Below are 25,769 nucleotides of genomic sequence, written 5' to 3'. Positions count from 1 at the left end.
AGAAAAGCAAAGCAAAAGCAGTCAGTCAACGAGCAAGCAAGAGCAGCAAAAGCAGCAGTTGTGTGTTGGCGAAGTTGGCGAAACGAAGTAATTTTATCGCGTCGCGTGTGTTTGCTTGCGGGTTTCTCTGGGCGGCTGGCTTGGAGAAGTGACTAGTGATATCTCTGTAGTTATTTGCTGTTGTGTACATTCCGATTTGAAAGTAGCAGAAGGATTCGACCTCAACCAGCAATCCGGATACAGCTGGACACGGATTCGGGGTTTACTGTCAACTAGTGACAGCACCAGGTCACAGTTCCGCCGTTTCAGTTTAGGGAGCCGCCAGACGCTGAATTTGCCCGAGACCTCCTGCTGATAAAAGTACCCGAGTAGAGGGAAAATTTTGGAACAACATTTCTATTGCCAGGCTTCTTGTTTGTACGTATACGGTGAAAATCTGGGTGCGGTGTGTATAAAATATTTCGGTCGAGTTCTGTGTGGGAGATAAATACTGCTGCATCGTGATCCTGGGAAGGAGAAGTTTTTCTGTTTTTGTTGGGAAAATTAATCTTGGCTAAAAAAGCAACAGCAAAAAAATAACAGTGCGCTCAAAGCTCCCGAAGGAATACCAGAGTGGGTTTTGATTATTTTTTTTCCTCGTCTGCATTTGTGTGAGAGTGTGGTTTCTGTGTTCCTGGCTGTGTATTTTGGTTGCCTCTAATCGAATATTCTTGAGAGGCCTTGAAGCGATAAGAGTGATATCAGCAAAATCACCCCACAAAAAAAGAAGCGCTTCCTCCCGCATCCGATATCCCTGGAATAGTTCGAGAGCAGCTGCCCCTAAAAAAAGGTGTTAGAAAATTGGGATCACTTTGCTAAATCACCACCTTCACCGAGGAGAAATCACGCAAAGACGCGCCACGACGTTGTTAGTCATCGCCGAATAATCATGGGGAAATTGCTGAGTCTGTTGGCACGCGATGAGTCGACCTGCTGTACCCCGAAGACCTACGATGTGTTCCTGGATTTCGAGAACGCAGCCCCCACCGATCTGGAACGGGAAGTCTACGAGGAGGTCGACCGGGTGCTGAAACAGTCCGAGATCGTCCTGGACGAGATTCAGTGCTACAAGGTGAGTTTCGTATGCATACATCTCCTCCAAACAACAGGATACACACAGAAATTCCTGGAAATGACAGTTTCCGAGATAAATAGGGCACCATCTGATAGGTTGAGCTAGGGTAAGATCTGCTCTTTTTTGATTTTCTTTTCCTGGAAAGGACCAAGCAAAGGCGAATAAAAGCTTTTGCAGCAGAAACACGCGAAACAAAGCTGTGCGAGGAGCAAGAAGGAGTCATAAAATTCCAGCTAAGGATTCTTTCTTAGCGGATGGTTGGTCCATCTGACCGTCAGTGGAGTAGAATTCAAGGGGGTTACACACTTTTTACAAGCCCGATCTTTTATTTAACTTTGGAAAGCTCTTCCAAATATTTAGAAATAATCGTATATTCAAAACATGGTTTTGTTCAATGATTTTTGGAACTGTTGAACTCCTGAAAATAATGAGCCAACAGCCCCAAGCTGCTACTTAAGAGTTTTGGTTTTCAAACGTATCTACAATTCATTCCCGCTTCGGTTCCTTCAACTCTCCCAGAGAGAGAGAGAGAGAGAGACTCTTTAATTCTACTTTACAATAGCTAGTTAGAGTATCCACTCCACTCAATAATAAGTCCTTTAAAATTGATGTCCTTGTTCGAGAAATGCCATTGGGAGCAAATGTCTAGGTTATTAATTTATGTAGAAAAACATGATACAGACACCTTTTGATTTTGGCAACATGCTCAAAAACTTTAGGTTGTCAGAAATCGAACATTTTTTTCTCAAAAATTTTTTACTAGTCCCCATTTTTCTCGTTATGATAAGTTTTTGTCAAATTTACGCAATTTTTCATAATTTTTTGACATATTTGTGTCATTTTTTTTTTGTTTAGGGGCCGTTCAGATACCACGTGGACAGAAAAATCAGATTTTTGACCCCCTCCTCCCCCTCCGTGGACAAGCGTGGACATTTGGCAAACCCCTACACCCCTCCCCGGATGTCCACGTGGACAGATTTGAAATGATTTTATTTAAATACCTACACAGTAAAAAATTTTGACTATTACGTGTCACTGAAAACTGCAACCTTTAAAATAAATCACCTGTAATTTACAAAACCTGTAATTTTTAATTGTTTTCCTTGAAAGTTAACAAAGATTCATTTATCATTACAGCAAACGTCCTGTAAAAAAGTTGTACACAAAAAATTAAATGTCACGCAGTCATGTTTTCGACCTGTAAAATTATGGTAAATGTCCTGCTCGTTTTTGTTACAGGTCATTTGCGTAATTTTACAGGAAATAATTTTTGCTGTGTATAATTTGACAGTTAGAAAACACCACTTATTGCCTTTTTGTTATAGAATTGACTGATTTTGAAAAAAAAAACGAGTAAGAATTTCCTGGTATCACAAATTTTTAAAAATATTAAATTTGTAAATTATTATACTTATCACTTGCTTTTAAGTAGCTACTTATTTTTTAAACTTAAACTGGAAAGCTTTGCTATTTTAAGATTTTGATTTAAACCTCTTAATATTTGTTCATCTTTAGAAAATATTTTTAAAGTAAGTATGTCCACGTGGACCTGACCCAAACCCCTACCCCCCTCTCCGTGGACAAGCGTGGACATTTCCATACCCCCCTCCCCCCCTCAAGTTGTCCACGTGGTATGTGAACGGCCCCTTATATTCTTCGTCATTATTGTCGTTTATTTTTAGGTGACTTTCTGTCATTCATTCATATTTTTGACAATGTTTTATGTTTTTGTTCGAATTTTGTAAAATTTTCTTTTTTTAAATTTTTGTCAAATTTGATTACTTAAAGAAATTTTTGAAGAACTTTTGTTATTATTGTAACAATTCAAGAACAATGAAAGACGTTAAAACTATCACACAAGGCAACCAAATTTACATTTTTCCGAGATGCAAAGAACTTAAGAACTGATTCAGACTAATTTGGGGCCTCTGATTCCAAATATTACAATTGTTTTTTTTCTAGCTCTTGTTTTCGAAATAACTTTGGAAAATGGGTTTAATCAATTTGTGCACTTTTTTGGTAAAACTTCAGAAGATTACAGAGATTCGAAAATTAAAGGTCTTAATTCAATGATCAACTTTTCCGAATTTGACGAAGTTTTCAAGAAACTTTAACCCAAATTAAACCTAAGATATTTCTTAAATCATATGTTCAGTCGGGTAGCAATCTTCAATAAAGTTCTTAAATGAATTAAAATTAAAATCTTTAGTACCAAATACTCGAAGACTTTATCAAGCGGTGTCAGAAATAGTTCAATTCCTAAAAAATTAGGAATTTAGGTAGTTTACTGCCGCTATTCGCAAGACTGTCCCATATGCATTTTCGTCATTTTTCAGTTTATCTCAAAAATCGTTCAAATACAGATTGTTTTTCAATTTAGACTAAAAATATTCATAACTTTGTTCTCAACATATATGAAAAAAATACCAAGTCATGTCTGTCCCGTATGAAATATACCCGCAAAGCTGTTTCATATGTTTATTTTCACAGAATGCTTTAAAATTGCTACTCTAATTTACGTTAATTTAACAAATATTCATACAATGTGTGCGACGAAATAAGCATTCATTGAAATTACGAAAGTTAGGCTAGATAAAACAGAACAGTAAAGTCAAAAATAACAATTTCCATAATTTTTACAAGCTAAGTTTAGCCTAATGGGTAAATTCCACCGAACTGTTTTTTATTAAAATTTGGTAGCACACGCGTAAGTCATATTGTATTGATTTTTCTCATTAAATATTTGCAGCCAAGATGCTTTGCTGCTTTGATTCAGCATTCATTTATTTTGTAGGAATTTATAGTCTTTCTAAAATGACAATCGACTTTCCAAAAGATGAAGGTACAGGTTGTTTTATTCATAGAACATAGTTATTCATTTTATTTTAGACCTACTCAATTCTTACGATAAACTTACGTTATATTTATCTAAATATGTCATAAACATAATTTATAACTTATTTTCATCAGTAAACAACCAGTAAAGTGAATAAAACAACGCAGATAGAGAGAATCAAATGATCATCTGACACATGAAAAGCCAAAATGGGACAGCTTTGCGGGTACATTCAATACGCATGCGAAATATACTCGCAAGGCTGTCCCATCATTATTTTCTCCTCTGCATCAGCAACTTCCAAAGCAAAAAAACATTGGACGAAATTCTAAAACAATTATCTTAATATCTGTGAAGAAAGAAATAGAAAAGCTGAAGTTTCAACCGAGATATCCACGAAAGTTTATAAAAATCTTCAATTTTTATCGGTTCGTTGTTTTTGCATATGGGACAGCCTTGCCGGCAGCGGCAGTTTAGTAGTTGTATTCTTTAGTATTAAAATATTAATAAACTTATTTCTTTAAAGACACGAATACCCCAGGAAAAGTAAAATGACTAAAATAAACCATAGTAATAACAATAAGCTAACTAGCTGACCCAGTGTGCTTTGTTATACCTTCTAAAAAAATGAAATTTTTGAAAATATTTAAATTTTAATTTTTATTTCATTTTATACAGTGAAATTTTATCTTTAAATTTGTTTTTCAAGATCAGAAATTTTTACTGTGTTTTTATAAGTTTCATGAGTTCTTTAATTATGCCTAAATGTATGTTTTATTCGTATGGATTCTCCACCCTCTCCTTCTTCCAAAGTGGAAAGAGCTCACAAATTTTCATAAAAACATTGTTTGTATCAAAATCCCACTTTTTTTTTCATAAGTTTTTAAATTATGACAAACAAAATATGAAAAAAAAACTTGTCTCCTGCCCTTCTCCGCCCTGAAAAAAGGGAGGGTGTCAAATTATTAGTACACAACATCCTCTCTTATAAAAGATGGGCTGTTATGATTGATAAGTGCTCGATTTATGCCAAAAAAGCTGCATTTAGCCTCTCCCCCCAACTTGAAGAAGTTAGGCGTTTATAATGTTTAATCATACACATTTTTCCGTACCCATAAGCCGTTTCATATCAAGTTTGGTTCCTATGGTTAATAAGTTGGTAAGCGATACAACAGAATTATTTGGAAATCCCTCTTTTCTTTTCTTCTTCATGTAAGGCGGAACGGTTTATAACTATCGTTGAATCTTTTGTTCAATTTCTTAGATAAGTACTCGAGTTGTGCAAAAAATGTATAGAAGCCTCGCTACTCCCTTCCTATATCCCCAATGGAAGAATGGAGAGGTTTCGAAAAATCATATGCAGCATTTGGTTCCATTTGCTTGATGAGTTCTCAAGTAATGCAATAAATTGTAGAGGAGCCTCTTTCCTATCTACTCACTGGAATGAGGGAGTTGAACCGAATATCGAAGAATATGGTAGGAATAGGTATGTTCTCGAAAACCCGCCCATGCCAAATTTGGTTCCATTTGTTTTAATCGTTCTCGAGATAAAGGGTGTGTCACATCAAATTGCATCACGGAAAAAACGCTGTAGAAATTCGCCCAGTAGACCGATATTTTTGAAAATTTTAGACAGTAAAATAAAAACTTTTAAACAACTTTTGGCATTTTCTTTTTATTCATTCTTCGGGCCCAAGCCCGTATGCTCGAACCTTCCGCTCTACCCAGTCCATAAGGTTCTGTACAACGTCAGGTTGTAGTTTTTTTTTGAACAGAAATCCATTTTCTCTTGAAGTCCGCCTCCGATTTGTCAACTTTTGGGTTCTTCCCAATATTTCTCTATTGAGCGAAGCTCGGCGCGTTGGGCGGGTTCATTTCCTTTGGCACGAAGGTGACCCCGTTGGCTTCGTACCACTCCAACACGTCCTTTAAATAGTAGCACGAAGCGAGATCCGGCCAGAAGATAGTCGAGCCCTCGTGCTGCTTCAATAGTGGTAGTAAGCGCTTCTGAAGGCACTCCTTAAGGTAAACCTGCCCTTTTACCGTGCCGGTCGTCACGAAGGGGGCGCTCCGCTTTCAGCAAGAGTAGATCGCTTGCCACACCATGTACTTTTTGTCAAACTAGGATAGTTTCTGTTTGCTAATCTCCTCCGGAACACAGAATTTGTCCTCTGCGGTGAAGAACAGGCCCGGCAGCTGACGAAATTCCGCTTTGACGTAGGTTTCGTCGTCCATTAGCAGGCAATGCAGCTTCGTCAGCATTTCGGTGTACAGCTTCTGGGCTCGCGTCTTCCCCACCATGTTTTGCCTTTCGTCGCGGTTAGGAGCCTTCTGAACCTTGTATGTACGCAGGCCCTTTCGCTGCTCGGTTCGCTGGACGAATGAACTTGACAAATTCAGCTTTTTGGCGACATCCCGGACCGAACTTCTCGGATCACGTCTAAACTGCTTAACTACGCGCTTGTGATCTTTTTCACTGACGGAGCGTCCATTTTTGCCGTTCTTCACCTTCCGTTCGATGGTTAGGTTCTCGAAGTATCGTTTTAGTACTCTGCTGACCGTGGATTGGATGATTCCCAGCATCTTACCGATGTCGCGATGTGACAACTCCGGACTCTCGAACATAGTGCGCAGGATAAATTCACGACGCTCTTTTTCGTTCGACGACATTTTTCCAAATTTACGAAAAATTGACCGTGAAGCATGGCCAACGTGATCTATACACTCTTATCTGATTATAAGCGAAAGCTAAAGATATAATTCCTGAAAATTAAATTTCTACAGCGATTATCCGTGATGCAATTTGATGTGACACACCCTTTATGTAAATTGTATGGGTGTCTCACTCCATTCCTATCTTCCCAATGGGAGAAGAAAGGGTTCTCAAATAATCATAGAAATATCATTCAATTGCTTGAAAAGTTTTCGAATTATGTAAATTATGATTCCATTTGCTCGATTTGTTCTTCAGTTAAGTAAAAAACTATAAAAAGAACCACTGCCCCTCTTCTATTTCCATATTGGAAGAAGGAAGGGTTCTCAAATACTCATAACGGGTGGCAACCAGCGAGCCCTCCTCACTTCCTTTCGCTCTCTCAAAATGATCGTTTTTCCACCAGATATTATTTAGAAAATCACCTTTCGAGGGCCGTGCCTGGTTGGAACCAAGGTTGCCGAAATCACTGAAAAATCTGTATTATCACTGAATTTTGAGCAAAATTTCGTCACAGATCCCAGAATTTTTATAATTTTCACAGAATTCACAGATTTTCTAAATTTTGTACAACTTTCCAAAATTATAATTATGTTTTGTCATTTCCGACTTTTTATTTCTGATGTCATGAAAATATGAAAACAAGGTAATTAAAACTGTAATAAATTTCCAATTTGTTGATTTTTGACATGATTTCTCTACGAACTTAATAGAAAAAGTGTCACAGAAAACCGTCACAGAATTTTAGGTTCAAGTCACAGAATTCGAGATTTTTTTTTGTCAAAAATACAGAATTTTTTTTGGCAACCTTGGTTGGAATTCAAGTCGCAATTAATTGATGATTTACAGCGATACAGATTTATAGCGATACAGTGTCTGTCATAATTTCAGAAACCTCATGGATAATACAATTAGCAAACTTGTTGATCCAGTTTGCTCATGGAATTTATATCTTGCTCTTTAATCCTGACTTCTTAAAATGATGTTTTCCTTTTTGGACATCATGTTTTCCATCTTTTGTTCCAAGTTCCATTTTGTTCCATTTTCATTTTGTTTATATTTTGAAATTTTCCTCTAAAAAGATCATTGATTCTGCTTTGAAATTTCAGTTTTGCATTCTAAAAATATTTTGCTTGCACTTTGAAGTTTCAATGTTGGATTCCTTGTTCTGGAAACTTGATTTCGTTTCACAAGTTGTTATTTTTTGTTGAGAGTATCTGCATCTTTTTTTTATATACCAATAAATGATACTGGTTCAAAATCCCTGAGAAAAAAGGAAAAAGGAAAAATTGATACAAAACTATATTGCATTTTAACTTGGAACCTGTCTTATGCAGAGCTCAAAAGTTTTATAAAAGCTTTTGAGACTTCCATCGAAACTAAGTTAGCCACACTTATCAGTGGTCATTTGACAGATTAAAATTGGTTTGTCTGTATAAATTGACCGTGGCAGAGTATTGTCTAAAAATCATATTTTCACGCAAACGCCTTGCCTTTTGTATGTATAAAATTACATGAACTCGAGCTTTTTCAAAAAGATTCGATGGGAAATTCGGAACAATATTTCTCCAACTTTTCTTAACCCACCAAAGTCGAACGCCACTGGTGCCAAAGCGAAACCAAATTGGCACTTCTGCTTGTGACGTTCGTTCAAGGCCGAACTTGGACTGGTGCGATAAGAGCAAAGCACAAGCGAGCAAGCACATCTCCTTTTCGTAGCAAAAAAACAAAAAAAAAAGGACACAAAGGACGAAGACGATGATGATGACGGCTACGACGGCGAACGGTAGCGCCAATAAAGGAAAGGACGTTGAACCTCCAACCAATCCAATAACACATATAAACTCGGGATCCGTTCGTTCCTTATCCATATTTATTGCGGTTGGTCCTGGCTGGTTGTGGATGCTGCCTGGATGCTGGCCATCAACATCCAAACTTTATCGCGGGACTACCAATCAATGAAAAAGGGGAAAGAAGTTAGGGGAAAAACAACAAACCTTCATTGAAGGGATGTGAGAGGTGGCAAAATGAGAACTTTTGGGAATGTGGGATATTTTTTTTCTGGCATCCTTTCAACCTTTTAGCTGGAACACTTCTACAAGTATTGGTGGTTTTTCGTTCTTTCTTCTAAATTTGATGACATCTGTGTACCTAATCTAACCGAAGCAGTAGAGAGATTTGGAAGTGGGATCCTCGCGATAACTGTTTGACCTCATCTCATCTGGCTTGATGCTAGTTTCTGTTTCGCTTTGTTTGAACGAGAGTACATTAAAGATATGAAATGATGCTGAAGACTGGGTCAATATACGTACTGGGTTATTGGTATCGTTATCGTGATCCTGGTTTGGTAGATTTTTTCGAAGGGGTTACACACTGTCTGTTGCCAAAAATTTTTTCCCGACAGTAACAGATTGTGTTAGATTTATGTTTGGTACATCATATCGATTGCCATTTTATTTTTATCCCGTATGCTTGAATTTCAATTTTGACTAGAAACTCAATTTTTCAAATGTTAAACATTTATCTACCTACATTGAAGAAAACACTCAGCACATCGTTGAAAAATAACATTGAGTTAAAGAGTCCAAAACCATGTATCATCTTAAAAATAAGCTGATTCCCATCACTCACTCAATCCGGGCAATACATTTCAATCAACTTATTTGGAAGATCAAAATCGCCGGAAGTGCATCGTTTTTTTTTTCGTGCAATAATGGATCATGAACCCAGCTATTAGTTTGTTCGCGCACACGCATGTACCTACTTGATTCGCTCGATTCTTCCTCTGGGTAGGCCCATTCATGACAATTTTACATGAGTTGACCGGTCAGATTCCGGTGTACCCATATTGTTTTTGTCTGCTGCCCTGCTGTTCTTTGTGCATTGAATTATTCTACCGTTTGCTGATCCCCCATCTGAAAAGATGCTAATCGACTTCCGGTATTTGGGCCAGAAATACACTATACATTGTCAAGTTGGGTGATGCTCTCGATAAATGAATGAATTAAGTCAATGTCAAAAGCTGACACCTATTGTTGAAGTGGAGTTGGAACACATTAACAGGTTGAGGGTCACAACTTGACGAAAATGTATGTGAATATGCTGGTGGCGATAATGGCAATGCCGAATTTAAAAATAAACAATTTCAATACATTTGTCAAAAAAAAACTAACCTATGTATGTTGAATTTCAGATCCATTGGATTTGATAAGAGAGTGCAAAAATAACAAACATAACAAAAATAACAAAAATGACACAAAATTACAAAAATCACAAACATTACAAAATTTAAAAATGTCAAAAATGACGAAAATCACAAAAATTACAAAAATCACAAAAATCATAAAAAAAAACAAAAATGACAAAAATGACAAAATTGACAAAAATTTCAAAAATGAAAAATCTACCGAAAAAGAAAATAATGACAAAAATAAAGAAATGACAAAAATGTCAAAAATGACAAAAATCACAAAAATGACAAAATTGACAAAAATGACAAAAATGACAAAAATGACAAAAATGACAAAACTGACAAAAATGACAAAAATGACAAAAATGACAAAAATGACAAAAATGACAAAAATGACAAAAATGACAAAAATGACAAAAATGACAAAAATGACAAAAATGACAAAAATGACAAAAATGACAAAAATGACAAAAATGACAAAAATGACAAAAATGACAAAAATGACAAAAATGACAAAAATGACAAAAATGACAAAAATGACAAAAATGACAAAAATGACAAAAATGACAGAAATGACAAAAATGACAAAAATGACAAAAATGACAAAAATGACAAAAATGACAAAAATGACAAAAATGACAAAAATGACAAAAATGACAAAAATGACAAAAATGACAAAAATGACAAAAATGACAAAAATGACAAAAATGACAAAAATGACAAAAATGACAAAAATGACAAAAATGACAAAAATGACAAAAATGACAAAAATGACAAAAATGGCAAAAATGACAAAAATGACAAAAATGACAAAAATGTCAAAATTGACAAAATTGACAAAATGAACAAAAGTGACAAAAATGACAAAAATGACCTAAATGACAAAAATGTCCTAAATGACAAAAATGACAAAATTGATAGAAATGTCAACAATGACAAAAATGGCAAAAATGACAAACATGACAAAAATGACAAACATGACAAAAATGACAAAAATGTCAAAAATAACAAAAATGACAAAAATGGCAAAAATGACAAAAATGACAAAAATGACCAAAATTACAAAAATTACAAAAGTTACACAAATTACAAAAATTACAAAAATTACAAAAGTTACACAAATTACAAAAATTACAAAAATTACAAAAATTACAAAAATTTCAAAAATGACAAAATTGACAAAAATAACAAAAATGGTAAAAATTACAAAAATGAAAAAATTGACAAAAATAACAGAATTGACAAAAATGACAAAAATGACAAAACTGACAAAAATGACAAAATTGTAAAAAATGACAAAAATGGTAAAAATGACAAAAAAAAAAAATTGACAAAATGACAAAATTGACAAAATTAACCAAACTGACAAAATTGACAAAAATTACCAAATTGACAAAATTGACAAAATTGAGCAAATTTACAAAATTGACAAAATGGACAAAATTGACAAAATTGATAAAATTGACAAAATTAACGAAATTGACAAAATTGAAAAAAAAAATGACAAAATTAACAAAATTGACAAAACGACAAAATTGACAAAATTGACAAAAATGACAAAGTTGAGAAAAATGATGAAAATACCAAAAAATAAAAACAAAAATGACAAAAAAAAACAAAATGACAAAATTGCCAAAAATGACAAAAATGACAAAAATAACAAAAAAGACAAAAATGACAAAAATGTCAAAATGAACAAAAGTGACAAAAATGACCTAAATGATAAAAATGTTCTAAATGACAAAAATGACAAAAATGATAGAAATGTCAACAATGACAAAAATGGCAAAAATGACCAACATGACAAAAATGACAAACATGACAAAAATGATAAAAATGACATAAACTACATAAATGTTAAAAATAACAAAAATGACAAAAATGGCAAAAATGACAAAAAAAAAAATTGAAAAAATGACAAAATTGACAAAATTAACAAAACTGACAAAATTGACAAAATTGACAAAATTGACAAAATTGACAAAATTGAGCAAATTTACAAAATGGACAAAATCGACAAAATTGACAAAATTAACGAAATTGACAAAATTGAAAAAAAATGACAAAATCGACAAAATTGACAAAAACGACAAAATTGACAAAATTGACAAAAATGACAAAGTTGAGAAAAATGATAAAAATACCAAAAAAAAAACAAAAATGACAAAAAAAAACAAAATGATAAAATTGCCAAAAATGACAAAAATGACAAAAATGACAAAAATGACAAAAATGACAAAAATGACAAAAATGACAAAAATGACAAAAATGACAAAAATGACAAAAATGACAAAAATGACAAAAATGACAAAAATGACAAAAATGACAAAAATGACAAAAATGACAAAAATGACAAAAATGACAAAAATGACAAAAATGACAAAAATGACAAAAATGACAAAAATGACAAAAATGACAAAAATGACAAAAATGACAGAAATGACAAAAATGACGAAAATGACAAAAAAATGAAAAAAATGAAAAAATGACAAAAATGACAAAAACGACAAAAATGACAAAATCGACAAAAACGAAAAAAATGACAATAGTGACAAAAATGACGAGAATGACATAAATGACAGAAATGACAGAAATGACAGAAATGACAAAAATGACAAAAATGACAGAAATGACAAAATAGACAAAAATGACAAAAATGATTAAAATGACAAAAATGACAAAAATCACAAAAATGACAAAAATGACAAAATTGACAAAAATGACAAAAACGACAAGTAGGTATGACAAAATGACAAAAATGACACAAATGACAAAAAAGACCTAAAAAAAAAAAACAGAAAATAACAAAAATGAAAAAATATAACAAAAATGACAGAAATGATAAAACTGATAAAAATGACAAAAATGAAAAAAATGACAAAAATGACAAAAATGACCAAAAGTACAAAAACTATAAAAATGACAAAAGTGACGAAAACGACAAAAATGAAAAAAAAAATGACAAAAGTGACGAAAACGACAAAAATGAAAAAAATGACAAAAATGACAAAAATAACAAAAATGACAAAAATGGCAAGAATGACAAAAATGACATAAATAACAAAATTGACAAATATGACAAAAATTACAAAAATGACAAAAAATGACAAAAATGGCACAAATGACAAAAATGACAAATATGACAAAAATGATTAAAATGATAAAATTGATAAAATTTACAAAAATGACAAAAATGACAAAAATGACAAAAATGACAAAAATGACAAAAATGACAAAAATGACAAAAATGACAAAAATGACAAAAATGACAAAAATGACAAAAATGACAAAAATGACAAAAATGACAAAAATGACAAAAATGACAAAAATGACAAAAATGACAAAAATGACAAAAATGACAAAAATGACAAAAATGACAAAATTGACAAGAATGACAAAAATGACAAAAATGACCAAAATGACAAAAATGACAAAAATGACAAATTGACAAAACTGACAAAAATGTCAAGAAAGACAAAAATCACAAAAATGCCAAAAATGACACAAATGACAATATGATAAAAATGACAAAAATGACGAAAATGACATAATTTACGAAAATAACAAAAGTAACAAAAATTACAAAAATCACAAAAATTGCAAAAATTATAAAAAAATACATATATTTCAAAAATTAAAAAAATATTGAAAGTGAAAAAATGACAAAAATGACAGAATCGACAAAAAATCCAAGAACGACAAATAATGACAAAAATCCCAAAAACTTCAAAAATTAAAAAAAAAATGGCAGAAATGACAATACTGACAAAATTTAAAAAAAATTACAAAAATAACAATAATGATAAAAATATCAAGTATGTTAAAAATAACAAATATGGCAAAAATTACAAAAATGACAAAAATTACAAATATAATAATAATCACAGAAACGTTTAAAGCTTCTAATCCATAAACTTCTCGCCGTTCAGTCTTCTATCCAAGTCACTTTTGAAAGTTATCACAAGCGAAAGCTTTAAGATCTTCACCCCGTTATCTTCGATTATATACCACCCTGCCATAGTCAGTAAATTTTCCGGAGTTCCATTTCCCTTTGGAGATCCCATACCAGCTCGCTTGCTTCCCTTCCATGGCCAAAAGGAAGGAACGGCAGGGATTTGTGGGAGTAAATTTATAACTGGAACCAGCATCAGAATGACAAACTGTAATCTGTGTGTATCTCGAAATCGATAGTAAGCAGAGTGTTTTTTTTTCTTCCCTAAAGCGATATTCCCACATAACGCTTTGCACATATTGATTGTCACATTGATGAATTGGAAACTTTTCATCTAATGAAATTGATCCTTGGATTATCGATATGTGAACAACAATTGCCTCTCAATATTTATGATAACTTGAAAAACATTATCGAAAATTTTTTAGCGTTGTGATATTTATCGCCAGATGCTTTCAAATTTATTGACGTAATTATATTCATTATCCATCAGATATAAACACAGAATAATGATGAAAATTTTGAAAGAACTCTAAACCAAATAATAATCTATCATTACATCTATCCATATTTGGAAATCAGCAGTGTCATGAGATAAGTACATTTTTGAATCCAACAGTAATACAACTAGTTAATTTTGTTTTCTATTTTCGTTTTCTCCAGTATTATGGCGAAAATGTTCGATTGTTTACAAATTTAAAGCAAAATTTATTTACAAGTTTAAAGCAGAATGAGTCATGTTTCTGGCAAGACAATAAACTCGATAAACCAGTTGATCAACGAAAACAAAAAAAAAAAACTAAGACTCAAAAATATCACCCCAAGCTCCATCGATTTCCAATCACCATGAGTCGAAGCGCAATTGAACCAAATCATTCGATAGATAGAAATGGCTAGACGTTTCGGGGGGTTGCCAAAACTGAAAACTGAAAATTTAACCGACTGGCTTTCTCCATTATTGGAAATAAATGCATTGAACCGAACCGAACCGATCCGAATTGTTTGTTGTTGAGCGTTATAAATGTGCTGCTGCTGCTGGCTGCGGAGAAAAATCATTTCTCTTTAATTTATTCCAGCTGACCGCAGCATTTTCAGCGATGGGGTTAGAGTGTTAATTAAATAATGGTTATCTCTTCCGATGTAATTTGAAGAAATGAGTGTTTGAACTTTCGAAGCACAAATGAGTTTAAATTCCTTTTAAATGTGTTTTTTAAGGTTATATTTATTGTTTTTTAAGATCACAAAAAAATTGAATTTGGTGTGAAATCCGCTGTTTTTAACCAATTTAGTCAAATTTGTCTCGGTCACAAAAGTGAAAAAAGTGCCATTGGCCGTGGCTTAGTTAACACATTTGAAATCCTTGAACTCGAAATAAGCTACCAGCAGCATTTCGCGCAGCTAACATAAAACCGTTTTCTCGATTTGCATTTGCGCTGTTAGTTGGTGCAATTTCATAAATATTAGCAAGCTCGACTCGAGCGATAACACGATAACAACAAGCTAGCTGATTGTTGCCTCTAAAACGTCACTGTATTTCGGTATCCTCCCAAACTAACTAACTAACTAACTAGTGGACAGTGCGCATTTTATCAATCAGACTTTGGCTGGTCGGGGCGTTTGTTTAGCCAAACTGCCATTTGGTGTTGATGATGATAACGTGCCCTCACGTTGTGTTGAGTGCTTGTGTCTGCGACTTAGATAGCCGTATAGAATTTCTCTCCCTTCCCCGAAAATGGTATTGGTGTGTTGCGAGAGTGTTATTTTGATTGTTAATTTGATACCTCACTCGTCGCGGTCGCGAGGCATCATTACAGAAGTATATGGCCAGAGCTGCGCCAATGAAAGTGACTCATCACACTTGTGACAGTGCCGAATTTATGGCAGCAGCTATGGGAGCGGTTTGACAGTTGGACGGGGATTAATTCTTCTGCAAATATTCCATCACGTGTTCTGGAACCAAAATCACTCTCAATATTAATTTGGCAATTTTCGAGATCTGGTGTTATTTCGGCCAAAATTTGGTCAAAAATCGACTATCTGGGACTTCCGGTTTTCGAAAAATGGAGTCGAAGTCTCAGAAAGTCGATTTTTGACCAAATATTTTTTTCGAGTGAGCACCAGATCTCGACGCTCCATGCATTTTAAGTCATTTGGCATCAAAATTAAAATTTAGATTTTTTCGATTTCGTTGGTCCCTTCTTTGGTGATTTTTGAGGGTCAAAAACCGAATCTTTGAGTGCTTTGAGGCACCCCTAAATCAAGTCCGTAGAGTTAGAGTTTTGCACATTCAAAATGTTCAAAATGTACATTCAAGTGCCCCAAATTTGCATGGAAAATGTTATCGCTGCAGGCTATAGTTGATCCTAGGCCTAGTGCGAAATCTCATGCCAAATTTGGGCCAGATCGAACCACGGAAAGGGGTCGTTCAACGAGCCTGAAGCTTGTATGGGATCTTGAGACATTTCCTCTTCGGTGGGGAATACGATTTTTTTAAGTCTTAACTATGATAAATGTTTTATTTGAAGACCGTATTTTGATTAGAGTTAAGATAGAAAAAAAGTTAACAGGCTTCAAAAATAGGCTATCTTTTTAAGGGTGAAATTCATCACTGTTAATAAAACATAAAAATGTTTTACCGCTCCAACCGGTACACTCAATATTAAATGCATGCCATATCGTCAAATAATGACCGATTTTAACCATTTTTGTTGCGTTAGATTGAAAAATCTTTGAATTTTTCAAATATTTGGTTGTGGATTATATTCACATGTTAGTTCGAAGAGTAATCCAGGCGTAACTGTAGGAAAGAGTTGGAGTACTTGATCACCTTTTCCTGTTTTCATCATATCTATAAGGGATACCTTAAACCCTTTTTTTGCTGAAAAATTCACAGAAGCTTAGCTTTATGATATTAAAAACTTTTGTTAAACGAAAAATGTTACCGTTGGATACATTTTTTTGACAATTTTTAATAAATTATATAACCACAGAGGCTAATAATGATGACTTTCAGTTATTTTTCGGTTTAAGTTTTAACACACTTCAACCTTTTTTTTCTCCTAAATTTGGAATCATTTTAAGACTGACAATAAAAAGACATTAAACTTCATTCTCGATTTAAAAAAAAAAACTACATAAATACAATTAATCGAAAATCCAATCCAGCTGATTGTAGCCGCGAATGTGAATATTTTTAACTTATTGTGAAGTGCGCTGTATCGAATGAGAAAATCCCGTGGATATTTCATACACCGGAGAGACGTGAGAAGCGGCAAAACGGCTTCAGAAGTTTCGGTTGCAATAGGTCTCAGTATCAAAACATCATCAGGCTGGCTCCTGCCAACTAAAGAGTGAAAAATGTATCCTTTTAAATACAACTTATTCGGTGCGATCCTTCTTTTTTACAGTTTCAAATTCTGCTTGCATTATTTTTACAAAAAACCGTATAAAACGTTTGGTAGGAAATCTACGCTTTATTCCTTTCCTGTTTCCGGTATCTAATGTGGTGTTTACCACATGGTTGGCCTGGCCGTAGTGGATAATAAAAATAATGCAAAAAAACGAATAAATTGGAATAAATTACACGAAAACTTGTATGCAACAAAATTACATACTTCATCATTGCACAAAACCTATAAAAATCAAGTAATTTTTTTAGAAAAAATCAATAAAATCAAGAATACAAAAGGTGAAATAACTCCCATCTTCAACAATTTGTTTTAGGTCTTGTAACCTTCGGATGTTTGATTTTTATTTTATTTTATGAAATTTACATTAAATACTTTATTTATTCCCCCTTCGTGTTTTATGTTAATTTCTAAGGAGAGAGAGGGGGGGGTTGAAGAAATTGATATTTGTCCCAGCCTTATTTTTATACACTGCCAGCCAAAAGTTTGGGATCACCCGCTAAAAAACATGCAAATTTTGTTCGTTCATATCTCAAGACATGTTGCAAATCTCATGTTGATCTCATCTGAAAGATAATGAGCAATAGCTATTTCGGAGGTATTTTGCCCAGAAATAATGTTTTAGTTTCGTACCTTAAAAATTTAACCTAAAGTTAGAGCATTTTCAAAAATCGCACTCAATATTCAAAGCCGATCATCTCGGGATGGCGTGGAGGTTAGAGTGCCCCAAATGACCCGACTTTTGAAAAAGTTATGCGCTACAGGCTAAAATTGATCCTAGGCCTAGTACAAGATCTCATGCCAAATTTGGGCCAGATCGGATCACGGGAAGGGGTCGCTCAACGAGCCTGAAGTTTGTATGGGATTTTGAGACATTTTGTTCGGGAGAAACATGAAAAACCAGTTTTTCATCAATAACTTTGGTTCCCGTCGGCCGATTTCTTTCAAAAACGGGTTTTCTTAAAGCCTAAACTATGAAAAACATTTCATCCGAAGACTGCATATCGATAAGAGTTAAGACAAAAAAAGTTATTGGACTTCTAAAATGGGCTTACTTTTTTTACGGTGGTATTCATCACTGCTAATGAGGCGTCAATAAGTTCGACCGCCCCGACTCATTTACAGTGATGAATACCATCCTTAAAAAAGTTAGCCCATTTTGGAAGCCTAATAACTTTTATGTCTTAACTCTTATCGATATGCAGTCTTCGGATGAAATGTTTTTCATAATTTAGGCTTTAATAAAACCCGTTTTTGAAGGCTCGTTGAGCGACCCCTTCCCGTGATCCGATCTGGCCCAAATTTGGCATGAGATCTAGTACTAGACCTAGGATCAATTTTAGCCTGCAGCGCATAACATTTCACAGGTTTTGAATTTCCCATACAAATTTGGGGCAGTCTAGTGGAGGTGTATCGGTCAAAAGTTTGGGATCATTCTTAAACATGCAAATTTATCTCATTCATATCTTTCTCATCTAACACTGTATTGCAGATCGGAAGGGTTCATTTGGAAGCTTTGGAACTGTTGTTTTTTCATAAATTCATTTAAAATTATATTTTAAAGTTATAACCATAAATAAATCAGAATCATAAGTGTGAACTTTCAAAAAACAATTAATTTCAATTAACGATTAAAATTTGCATGTTTTTTAGTGGGTGATCCCAAACTTTTGGCAGGCAGTGTATAAATTATGGACGCAAACCATACTAATGGTTTAATTTTGTAACTTCATCTGCAAAACTAGTTTAAAATTGAAATCACGGTCATTATTGGATTTTTTTAATGGAAATTTCCTAGGTAGCATTTACATGTTACAAATTTTAAAGAAATGAACTACTGGTCAGAATCGAATTCTGATGAAATGTTCAAAAAATACAAAATCAAAAACTTAAAATTAATTTTCTTTTTCTAAATATACCTTAGAACCACAGAATGATAAATAAAGTAAGTCAAATTCGCTCTAGCTCCGTCGAAATTCTGATCATGATTTTAATTCTGTGTAAGACTCAGAGAAGAAATAATTATCTTTGAATTTGATTTCACACATCAAAATAAAAATCCACAGCTTAGCATCTGTTTTTTTTTTTGCATCCAGATAATGATTTATGGAAACAGATTTCAACATTTATACAAAAGAATTGGAACCCAGCAATTTAAATGGAATGGAGAATTGGAACTGAGATGATTTAATAGAGTTTCGCATTCATTTTCGCTGCAATTTCTGTATGGAGATTTTTAAAATTTAAATTTTTTTACGCATGTGATGAATACCTACATCGGTTGAAATCCAAAAAAAAAAAAGAATTTTACAGTTTCCATACTTTCCATACCCCATTTCGGTAGTATTTACAAGCAGAACAATCTAAGACAAATTAGGAAGAGATTCATTCAGTCTTGATATAGCGCAATGAGTTTTATCATTGTATCAAAATAACCACTGGAAATGTAGATTTTTTTCATGAAAGGAAATAAAATGTTATAGATATACTGGAGATCTAGAACTCTAACTTCATCCATAGAAGAGGTTGCAAAAATCCAATGCCTATTTAGCACATCTCTGTGCCGATAATGCGCTGAAATGTGCACTGTGCCGAAGATGATATGTTTGAAAAACCGTAACTGGCATAAGGACTCGGCTCCCAACTAAAATGATGCATGACCACTACATTCAAGCAAAACAAGAAAAACATTTTATGGGATTTCGTTCCTATTGGATAATTCATCCCAGAAACAAGAAAATAAAATATATATATTTTTTTTTTTTAATGTCTTTATTATAGAGATTTTCAGCTTTCAGCTGGTTCATCTCTTAGTATAAAATATATAAACCACAGCGCCCGTAGGGAGAATCGAACTCAAATCACTAACTAAATGGTCTTGCCAGACCGACATCTTAACCAGTGTACTATTTGAGCTTCATGCAGGAAGAGGGATATTTGTCATAGGCATTCTGCCACCGATCAATCACAAAAGAAACGCACGGCAGTGGCTTCCCGGCGTTTGGCCTCCTTTCAAGGTATTCATTTGTCTTGCGATGGAAACGGGAAAGGGAACGGGAGTGGAGGAAACGGGAAACCCATTGAATGAGAACTGTGCATTGCTTACTGTCTGCTATTACATACACACGCTACATATACACAGCTGCTAAAGCCGGGCAGCTTGGCCGGTGCTTGTTTGCCGGTGAATTGAAGGAATATATTCTTGTTGCTTTTGCTACATACACACGCACAGCTTAGCCGTGGTTGTTTGTCGGCGAATTGAATTGAAGGAATGTTTTTTTTGTTGTTGCTTTTACTGCATACACACGCACAGCTCGGCCGTGGTTGTTTGCCGGTAGATTGAAGGGATTGAATTAGAAGGATGTTTTTGTTGTTGCTTTTGCTACATTCACACGCACAGTGCTCGGTTCGCTGGCTGCCTGGTGTTGGCCGGTATTTATTTCCATCCTTCTTCGTCTTGTGATGCGATTGGGAGGGACGTGAAAGCGTTTTTATTTTGTTTCTTTCAGACATAGGCAATTCGGTTAACTTGGGAGATTAATGCCGGTGGGAGCAAATCGAATCAGCACCGATCGCGTTATCTTCTTGTACCAATGATGCTATGTAATTGACTACACGCCATTGGCACAGAGGCTGAATTTTGGGTGTTGTAACATTAAAAGATATTAGGTGAAACTGTTCAGGATCATTGTATAACTTTACCAATACAAATAGTTTGAGACCCCTCCCTTTTTCTAGAAGAAGGATCTTCCAAACAAAAGCAATATGTTTGCATAACTTAGAACTGATCAAAACAAAGAAATAAATTTTGGCATGGGAGAGTGTTTGTGAATGAGAAACGCTTCTTTAAATATTTGAGACTCTTCCCTTCTTCCAGAGGGCAGATGGTGATGGAGTGAACTGAAATCAAATTTGGCGAGCGATGGTAGTCAGGTATGAGAAATGTCTCTATGACTATTTGGTCCCCTTTCCTCCTCCCAAGGGTATGATAGGAAGAGAGGGATGAGGCTTCCATACAATATTTTGCATAACTCGAAGACTTATCGAGCAAATGGAATCAAATAAGGTTCGGGAGAGTATTAGAATACGATAAATGTTTCTCTGGTGGTTTAAGACTCCTTTCCCCTTATGCGATGGGGTAATAAGAAGAGAGGAGTAGCCTAATATAAGAACTATACAAAAAAGCACATACACACAATTTGGCATAGGGTGACTCCTTCGTCGGGGAGCACCTAAGTAGTGTGCGTCCGACTCTGGCAGTAAAGCATATAAAGATAAGCCAATACCTTCTGCGTATGCCGAGCTGCTAGGTACGTCGCGCGTCTGTGTGTAGGATACCTCCAACGTTATCGTCGCGGAGTATCCGAGTCGAACGCGCCCTCTGCGACGGAGGCTGTGGGGATAAGACATGACTTACTCCGCAGTCGAACTCGTAGGGGGAAGAGTATTCACGTCGCAGAGTACTCTCGGGTAGAGTGGTCTCACGTCGCCATCGGATGAGCCACTCGAGTCGGGTAGGATGACATCACCGTCGGGATTCATCTGAGTCGCAAGCACCTAAGATCCGTACGTGTGCTGTGACAGGCGCGAGTCTAGGATAAGCTGCTCTCGATTCGGCACATGGCGGGCAAAAACCCTAGGGTTGCCAGCCAAAAAGGGAGGAGGAAGACCGGACCACGGTCGAAGTAGATTGTCCTTTCGGCGGGGGGCATTCGAGTAGTGTGCGTCCGATCCTAGCAGTGAAGCACACAAAGATAAGACTCTACCTTCTGCGTATGCCGAGCTGTTTAGGTACGTCGCGATCGTTGTGTATGATACCTCCACCGCCGTGGAGTATCTGAGTAGAACGCGCTCCCTACGAGGGAGGCTGCGGGGATAAGACTCGACCTTCTTCGTAGTCGAACTCGTAGGGGGAAGAGTATTTACGCCGCGAAATACTCTCGGGTAGGGTGACTTCACGTCGTCGGCGGGTGAGTCATCTGAGTCGGTGTAGGATGAATTCTTCGCCGGGAATCATCCGAGTAGTTTTTCGTCAAGTCCCGGACGTGTGCTGTGACAGGCGCGTGTCCAGGATAAGCTGCTCTCGATCGGCACACGGACCGGCAAAGAGGTGAGGACCTCGAGCCAAGCCAGGCGGAGCCAAGATCTCAAGTCGTTAGGGGAGAGGTCATTGGTCTCTTGCAGTGGTCTCGAATAGAGGCGGAGCGCACGTTTTTCGTGGGAACCAAGCTAGTCTCGATTTGCGAGTAAAGGCCGGATCTCAAGTCGTTAGAGGAAAGGTCCTTAGTCTTGAATCGTAACAAGAGGTAGGGTATATATGCTGGAGTTTGACTCGAACTGGAGTTTGCCGATGAGCGCTTAAGCGCGGACTTGGTCTCCCATCTCGGGTATAGCCTTCGTTGCAGGTCCGGATGGGAATTATGGCCAGAGGCCCCAGGTGGACTTTATGGCGTAGGGGTACATAGTATCATGAGTCGTCCAATTGCACCCATGGACCCAGAGTAGCATACTGGGGGGACTCGGTCGCTCACCGTGCCTTGGAATGCAATCCGTAAAAAGGATTTACCACCTGGGTGATCAACTAATAAAAAAAAACACAATTTGGCATGAAACGGTTTTTGGGTACAAAAAACATTTCTTTTATACCCCTCTCTTGTTCCAGTTTGTAGTTAGGGGGAAGAGGGCTCCCATACATTTTTACCGTAACTTTGACATGGGAAAGAATTTGGATACAAGAAAAAATTCTCGTACTCAGACCATGCGATTCCATAAAAAATCGGTATCATACATAAGTGCGTTCTATGTCCATAAGAGTCCCAATGAAACAGATGATACAGACCAAAATATGACATCGCTGCTTCGACCTCTCCTTTCTGAAAAGATCTGAAAGGAGGAGGGGGCTTCCTTTCATTTTTTGTATAACTCGAGAACTAATCAATCTCCTTCTAATAGGGAGATGGAAAGAGGGAGGGTGACCTCATACGAGTTTTTTTAAATAACTAGAGAACTTTTAAGAATTTAAAAAAAATCCTATTTTACCTAAGAAGGTATATCCGTGCAAAAAATCTTTTATGGTGATTTAAGATTCCTGCCTCTTTCAAATGTTAGACGAGTTTAGAGGAAGTAGAGGAGTTTGTGAACACATTATTTAACCTAACTTGAGAACTTATCAAGCTAAAAGCCTAATTTAAATGTTGTTTAAATTTTAATTTTAAAATATTTAGTCAAATTTCTTTTTTTTTTAAAGGTGTAACAGAGCGCACTGAGTCTGCTAGAACCACATTATTTTTTCTTATCTTTTGTGTCTTGTCGAAAAATCACATATCTACAAATTAGATATAATTAACATAGGGGAGAGCAGAAATTGATAATAATCATACTCGAACACATCAACAAGTCAACGGAATTTTACTTTTCGGTGTTCAGTTTTATTGTTATGATAGGTTCTAAATGTTTATTTAAAAAGAAGCAATATATCTTCTAGCTTTAGAAATTTTAGTATTCTCATAGATGCTCAATAAGGTTCGTACGAGTTATCATCAACCGCTTAAGTGGTCTCCCTATCACATTTTCCACATATGTTTGTATGTATGTACAACCGTAACTGCAATAACTTATAAATAAGAAAAAAATAAAATCAGTGATGTTTTCAATAGCTAGAATCCCATCTGTAATTTTTTTCAGAGGGAACCAAATAAAAGATTTTTCAAAGTGTCGAATATACAGGGTGACAAAAAAGTGCGGTCACACAGGAAAATCTCAATATTTCAAAGAATAAGAAGAAAATCTGAATCTGGCTTTCATAGCTTTATTCAGTAAGATACTTCACAGACGATATCTCGGAATTACTAAACCTTTCTCTGATCGAACCAGCTTCAGACGTCTCGGAAAGTCGTCGCAAGCGGCGCGCACGTGCTCCATCGGCATATCGGTGTAATCTTTTTCAGCCTTGGAGTTTTCACAGACCTTGGTCGTCCAGATCTTGCCATGTCCTCGGTGCCTCCGGTCTCTAGGTACCGATTTATGGTCCGGACAACGAATTTCCGGTTGACTCCGAGCGGTTTTAGGTGTTTGAATATGTGTCCGGGTTTGTACCCTCTCACATATTCAGCGATAACAGCTGCTCTTGATTCTGCCATGGCTAAACAACTCAATGTAAACAAACTGCACATAAACGAAACTCTGCCACTTCGGGCAGCAAAGTTAGTTTTTTTCATTTGACATATAGATGGCACTAGAGAGATGCAACATGTAGGCAACAGGCGACCCCAAAAAGTGTGACCGGACTTTTTTGTCCTGTATAGCCTCAAGTTGAAACTAACATAATAAAGGATCGTTATGGGCCTCAAAGACTCACCCGATAGGTATAAAGTGTAGCAACGAAATTCGTGCATAATTAAAGGTAGATACCGAAACACAGCTATCTACATATGCTCGATTAAGCAACAGAATAACAATAAAGTATCAAATGGAACAGGAAATTGACCACATTCAGGTTGTTCGTTCGGTTCACTCACTCACATCACCCACGTGACTAATCCACGTGTTTTGCTAGCGACCGCGTTACTAGAAAGTTATTTGACAATCTCGCTATCCCCCTGTTGATCAGTATATTTGTAATTGGCCTACCGTTTGTGCCCCCACGTTAAATGACCACCGAATGGGGAATCTCCAGGAATTCAGCAAATTTTCCACTTTCGTGATCCCACCACAATACACAACACCGAGGTTTAAATGAATGTATAAACATACGTATCACTCAGTTTGGTTGTAAAATCCTCGACACATCCATACGGAATGTTACAATAGAACACAGCTGTGAGACATCAGATCACGGTTCAGTGACGGCAACTTTTACACTTGTACTGGAGAAGGTACAGAGGGCGGCCACGTTTGGTCAGTAGTGAGAGTGCTTGCTGCCTGCTGTTTGAATCCGTAACATTCCCTATATAAATACACGGAATAGTGGCAGCCACATTGTGTCGTTTTTAACAGCCAGCCAGTAGTCCGGGGTAGGAACAAAGACAGGCGAGAACGTGAATGAATCGTCGTCGTCGTCGTCGCGTTCCATCAAATATGGGCAACACGAACAGGTCAACTTCTGGTCTCCCCCCGTGAACTGTGGCGATGAATGGAGTCACACCGTAACGTTCCGTTTTGCAGGAAAGGGTTCTAGCGATTCTTGCGGTGGTTTTTCATTATGGCAAACTTTTTAAAATTTGCTCCATAAGCAAAGCTTAGAACTTAAAAAAACACATAAATTTAAAGTTATGTGTGAAAACCCGTGTAAATAATAATAATTAAATTAACAATTCTGATAATTTCTGAACGTAAGAATATCGAATTGAAATATTTTTTTTCTGTTGGTTACCTATTCAGATCAGTTTCAATAATTCTGTTGAAAATCGGTCAACGGAAAAAATTGACCTCCACGGATACATTCTCTCGATGTTGTTGCCTTTGCTGTCATTCTCCGGGTAACGACAAACAAGCCTAATGAAATAATTTAATTTCACTTTATTGTGATTCTCGCTTTGTTCGCGTTATGCCTGTGGCA

The 25,769-nt window shown here is 35.7% G+C and overlaps 1 protein-coding gene across 1 annotated transcript in view; it reads left to right on the top strand.

The window, feature by feature from the left end:
* Window positions 1-32: 32 nt before the first annotated feature.
* Window positions 33-25,769, top strand: part of LOC129750924 (CYFIP-related Rac1 interactor B) — a 106,148-nt gene continuing 80,411 nt past the window's right edge. The window contains exon 1 of the mRNA XM_055746125.1: window positions 33-1,111. Within this exon, the coding sequence (XP_055602100.1) occupies window positions 929-1,111 (183 nt within the window). The 5' untranslated portion in view covers window positions 33-928. The remainder of the gene's footprint in view (window positions 1,112-25,769) is intronic.

Source organism: Uranotaenia lowii, chromosome 3 (genome assembly GCF_029784155.1).
Source record: "Uranotaenia lowii strain MFRU-FL chromosome 3, ASM2978415v1, whole genome shotgun sequence".
NCBI classification, from domain to species: domain Eukaryota; kingdom Metazoa; phylum Arthropoda; class Insecta; order Diptera; family Culicidae; genus Uranotaenia; species Uranotaenia lowii.
This window is presented reverse-complemented; position numbering and strand designations above follow the sequence as displayed.